A 6,000-nucleotide genomic window follows, 5' to 3' on the forward strand; every position below is an offset into this window, starting at 1 on the left:
TTTGTAACTTTTCAAAAAGAGTTTTTACAGGGATCAAAGTTTGCATGTAGGATCCATAAGGAATTTAAAAGGCAAAAATCATTAGCATTTGAAGTCACTCTATTTCTATTCCAGGTTGATAGAAAAAAAAAAAAGGTCTCAAGTTTGCACTAGATTAAATGATACAACCATTTCTATCAGACCCAGTACCCATTTTAGAGTTTAAGCAAAAAAAAAAAAAAAAAAAAAAGAGGAAAACACTAATTTTAGGAAGAGGAAGTATGTCCTTTAAATATTAAGAACTTCAAAATCTAAACACACCTGAGATATTAAAGTTTATTTTCTACCCCAATCTGGAGAAATAGAAGGATATAATTTTATCTGTACTTTCATAATTTTTAAATATTCTTCAATTTCCTAGGGTGGGTAGGAACAAATATTTCATACACCTCTATTTCCACTCTATAAAAATGATCTAAGTTCAGTATGTGCCTCTTCTATTGTTGTGGGGGTTAAAAAAAAACCCTAGATAAATCATATCTTGATGTTCTACATATTTTATTCTATTTAAAATAAACAATAATCAAGTTTCAAGGGGAAAGGGGAACCAAAATTGGAGGAGTTCATTACGTAGGTGAAATAATAGAATTTAAAGAGTTCTCCTATGCATGTTTGGTTTCTGATATTTGTGTGTTATAAGGCATGGAAATAGAGAAGAAATTATAAGCAATACTAGTTTCAAATTTTTAGAAAATTACACTGAGCTTCTTGAAATTCTACTAAATAACTGACAGAAATCCCTTGAAATGTTAGTGGAACCCACAGTTAATGGAGGGCTGACTCTCATTTCATGTAAGAGACTTGCATTGGAGACAAAATCCATGAAGAGGCAGGGTCCTGGAACCAGTCCCCCGCAGACACCAAAGGACAACTGATATATAAATATTTAATAAGGCCATCATTTTAATTTTTTTATTTCCAGCATAAATGTAGAAATGTTAAAACGTGTTTCTGTCTCAGATTTTATTTTTGTCAAGTGCACACATGCACAGAAAAGAAACATACCATGAAATAAAGACCTCCTATTTTAAGGAGTCCCTGGCTGCCATTCTGAAATTCTTGACTGGGCAAGTAGAGAATGTGACCCCAAAGTAAAGCAGCATCTGAGAGAAAAGCTGGTGGTGATGTCCATTTGCATATCTGGGCCATTGCCCACATATGGGCCCCAAGCCAGAGATGACTCTGGCTTTCTGCAAGAGGATGCTGCCCATCCAAGCCTTTATTTGAGAAAAGAAGGGGAAACAGCTCTGCAGAGACTGGCTCTGTGAAACTTCGGGGGTGTGAAAAAGGAATCTGGAAGAACTTTCTACATCTTTCTTGGTAAACATTAGGGCTGAATAGTGCTGAATGACAATGAAAGAGTAAATTACAGACTAAAACGAGCAGGACGATGTTGGATGCAAAATACAAAACATTGAAAGAGTAATCCTCATTTTACAACCTAGCACATTCTTAGCCTATTTTTCCACCATAAGATTCTGAAATATTATGTGGAAATTTTTAGTCTTCTCCATGAATCTGATCAGGACCTCAGATCAGGTAAGATTTTATCACCAATGGCACTGGAATCTTAAATTGTAAATTCTCTGAGAGGGAGGGTTGGGACACGTAATGGTCTACACTTCTGGAGAACTTTTCGGCTTGTCAAAAGTACCTTAGGGAAATTGTAAGCGTTTACCAGCACTTTTCAAGCCACTTCGTGTCAATTTTAAGCAACCAAAGAGCTTGTAACTATGAATGCTGCAGAAACTCACGATCGACACCACTGAAATACTCCATAATTAGGATGAAATTGTTTTTACTTGGTCCATTTATGCACTTATGGCCTTCTCTGATAAATGAGTACCTCTGAAAATGCTTAGTAACTGTGCGGTAGAAAGGAAGCGATCATTCTTAATTGTTTCAAAGGCGTCTCTCCACAAAGCTGCACACACATGTGTACTAACCTAATTGCTAGTTGCACCTGCTCCAAGTTAGCAATACTTCATAGAGCCATGGCAAGAATGGCATTTTTGAGTGTTAATCTGTTCCACAGGAATCTATACTTTCAGTAGTTTATGACACATATGCTTCATGCCATATAGGAGTCTGATGTAAAAAAATGTGGGCGATTTTTAATTTCCTTACTTGAAAACAAAGCTGTCTTTTCAAACTAAAATAAATTATGCTCTTCCATGTTATAACTGAGTGATATTTTTTTTCCACTGAGAAATATGTGAAATGCCTGAGGAATTTTTTCAACACTGATATAAAGTACTCCGATTCAACCAAATATGGAAGGAAAAAAAGAGCAGGACCTCTTTCACAAACTGCTACAAGTGGTAAATAAGTTAAAATGTTCTTGTCCTATACCACCACATCCACCTCTGCAAGGGCAGGGATGGTTTTTGGGACTACTTCACATCTTCAGTTTCTGAACATTAAGGGCAGGGATGATAAAAAAGAAAATAACCTTCCTGAGATTAGGAGCTTAAACTCTGGATTCTGCACATGCAGCAAATCTGTTTCCAGAGATCACACCCTTTTTTCATAGGAATCACCCTAAAATCTGAGGTTGGGAGAAACCATTCAGCTCAAATTTTAATGTATGATAGAGACAGATACTTTTTCATAAAAGGGAAGTTTTGTATTAAATCTCTATGATACGGAATTCTAATTTCTCATAAACTGATTTCCTGACTTTTAAAAGAATATGTTTATCCACACTTGCCCACCAAACATTAAATTAAAATACACATTTAACATAGTTAAAAGCAGACAGAAAATCCTGACAGGTACATTTCTCTGAAGCCTTTGTCTCTGTCCTTCGCTTGTTAAAGGATCAACACCCTGTGTCTGCTCTGATAGTACTCTGATGAATGAGCTTCCCATTTTCAGAATACAAAAGCTACCTCCTCTTCTACTAAGGTGAGTCACAAGTTTACATAGATATAAATATTGCTTTAAGTCTAACTAAAATTCAGGGACTCTACTCAGAGAATTGTTGTCAAATGTTTCTAGAAACTCAACAGTTACTTAACAGAGAAATGTAATAAATTTCTATCTTGGACTATTTTGTCTTCAATTAATTTTCAAAAAGCTAAGATTTTTCTGTACGGGTACAAAAAATGCCCAACTGTTATAAGAATGCACATTAAACACTTCAGAAGTAAACAAAACTGAGTGAACTGTTGTGTCGATCAATGGTACATTGAGTCATAATTTATTCTGAAAACCTGGCTACTTATAAAACAAACTTTATTCAGAATAGCTCAAAGAGACAAAGTTTTTAAAGATCTATCAAGAGCAAAGGAAATTATAAACATTCACCTATTTGTGTGTGTGTGCAAACACAGTGCTTTGCAACTATTAATTTGCAAAAGTTATTTTACTAAAAATTAAATACTACATTTCTAAGAAGCAACAATTACCAGGAGTCTCTAGAGTCCTTTATATGTGATGATTTCACCCTATCAAACCAACTGGATGTTCTTCATCCTTTGTTTTTTCTTCTGCATCTTCATTAACATGGCTGCTAATTATATTAGCCTAGTGGCACATAAAGTCTGAATGAGAAAAATCACATGATTCTTACAGAGCATAAAATACTCCTAAGGATTCAAATGTATACTTGCTTAGATTGAGTACTTCTATAATACAGCTATTTCTATTTTGTTAGAGAACTTTGATTCAGAATTTCTGTTTCAAAAGTGAGGTAGCATCTTCCAACACATTATTGCATACATGCAGGAATGTGCACACACGTGTGCGAGAGCATACACACACACACACACATGCACACACATCCTTAGCCTTATATTATGCTACTTTGTATTCTTAGCTTCCCATTTGTACACTTCTGTTTTTCTAAAACTGTCTAAGTTCTGGAGGAGTATGTATTCACCACATGAAATGACATATAGATCTAATGCCTACATTTACCATAATAAAGCCCTACTATGTTAAATGATTAAAAGCTAAATCACATTTTTTATACTGAAAAAAGCATGAGAAAGCTCTTACCCACCCACTCATTCTCACAATTTTATGCTTTTTACACAGTGAATCAGCAAATGTATTCTTTTCTGGATCATATATGAACATAAGAATGTTCTGAAAATGTTTATACAGTTTGGCACACTTGTCCTTACTGATGCTTTAACAAAGTAAGCTCTCTCATCGTTCTGATAGCTTTATCATTAAGAGTAAAAACCTTTTTTGCAGAACTTAATTGAATATGTGGTACAGAAATATAAACCGGTTTACATGCCATTGAGAAAATGCTATATTCTCAAAATTATAGTTCCATCTTCTTTTTCTTGCAACCAAATGCATAAGTAATTCACAGATAGAAATATACTTCATCAGATAACTTTCCTTGGAAATAAAAACATCCCTGAGACAATCTGCAACTGAAACCACTGCTTCAGCGAAATATTAAACAAACAACTACCACCACCACTCATGGGTTTCATGACAATTGATAAACAATGAAGGACACTTAAGAAATTCATCTATCAGTTCCAAAGGCAAATTCTTGCTCCTTTGATTAATGATTGGGCTCTCAGAAATTTTGTTCAGTCTGGCAGTCCTTTCAGCCTTTATAAAACAATTGTTGGAAATGTGGGTAGCTCTTCATATTAATTTATACTTTCCAAGGAAAGCTGTTTGACAAGGGGTGTGAGTGAGTACCTCCCACCTCAAATCAACCACTTATAGTGGTATATCTTTCACCTCTAAACTATCCTTCTATTGCCCTTAGGGAATTTAAAGTCAGAGACATGACGTTTTTCATTATTGGCTCCTTGCCTTGTTACAACTGTACAGCATTCCTCCAAAAGTACAAATAATTCTCCATCCCATGGGATCAGACAACAGTATTACTTCAAGAGCAATTATATACATATTGTAAGATATAATATTTTTCCTTAGAATTGTTTATAATAATTGTGATTTAAAAGCTACTGCTTCAGACTACGGCAATGGTGTTGCTGAGTTCATCTAAGTATTTCTCCTCAGTCTACATACTTTTAAAACTCAATGCTGCCTTGATTAGACTGCTTTAAGGGTATCATCTGCCCTACACAGTGGTTTGCTACAGCATTATACTTAGAAGACAACATATGCCTTGAAAAATAATACAAGTCAATGAAGAAATAAAGATACAGCAAAATTAGTATACACAAGAAAAGTCAAAAATTCCACATTTCTCTATTTTAACACCTGTATAGTACATTATATGTAACAATCACGTTGCTGTATTAACAGGAACGCAAAGCATAAAGGAACTACCTTTTGCTTTGCTTAAAGAAATTAAAGACAACAAGTTTAACCCGCACCTGACAAACTGTTTTCAGAGGAAAAGAAATAGGTGGGGGCAGGAAGCCTCACCTCTGCCATACCACACGGTGCGTCTCCCTGAAATCATTTTAAATATAGGCAATATATCTGTCACCTTTCCTTTTCTTTTTTCTTCCATTCTCATCAATGTCAGACCTTTTACTGCACTCCCCTGCCCACTATCTCAAAGGCACGTTACAGAATAAGAGGACCCAAGTGTCACTTACCAGTTGCATGCCACAGATAAAGATAAGCGTGCACCTGCCACTGCAATAACCCATGGTTTCCGAGACCCCTGCCACAGCCAGACTGTCCCACGTCGGCCACCGTCGAGCCCCCACTTTATCCAATCAGATCGCGGGGAAGGACAGGCAAACCTGCCGAGGGCTCGGGGGCTCCGGGCTGCTCCAGCCAGCGTCCTGGGAAGTGACAGGCATTAGGACCTGCTGGCGCGGCGGCGGCAGCTCCAGCCGCGCCCGCCACACATACCTTCACTCGCTCGGTGCACACGCCGCGCCGGGGGCAACGCGGCTCGCGGAGACGCGCCCGGGGCCCGCAGGGGCAGCAGCGGCAGCCTCGCAGCGCCGCCGCGCCCTCGGGCATCTGGCCCCGAAGTTTCGCCCCCGCCGCTCCCAGCGCCGG

The 6,000-nt window shown here is 37.5% G+C and overlaps 1 protein-coding gene across 27 annotated transcripts in view; it reads right to left on the reverse strand.

The window, feature by feature from the left end:
- NKAIN2 (sodium/potassium transporting ATPase interacting 2) overlaps nucleotides 1-5,669 on the reverse strand; it is a 1,025,455-nt gene extending 1,019,786 nt beyond the window's left edge. For all 27 annotated transcript variants that reach the window (XM_084957969.1, XM_084957972.1, XM_021072801.2 and 24 more), the window contains exon 1: nucleotides 5,586-5,669. In XM_084957969.1, the coding sequence (XP_084814095.1) occupies nucleotides 5,586-5,639 (54 nt within the window). In that variant the 5' untranslated portion in view covers nucleotides 5,640-5,669. The remainder of the gene's footprint in view (nucleotides 1-5,585) is intronic.
- Nucleotides 5,670-6,000: the final 331 nt, after the last annotated feature.

This window comes from Sus scrofa, chromosome 1, assembly GCF_054392235.1.
Source record: "Sus scrofa isolate SSC_HxYL_T2T_F1_AM1 chromosome 1, Sscrofa_HxYL_maternal_Yorkshire_Landrace_v2.0, whole genome shotgun sequence".
NCBI lineage: Eukaryota > Metazoa > Chordata > Mammalia > Artiodactyla > Suidae > Sus > Sus scrofa.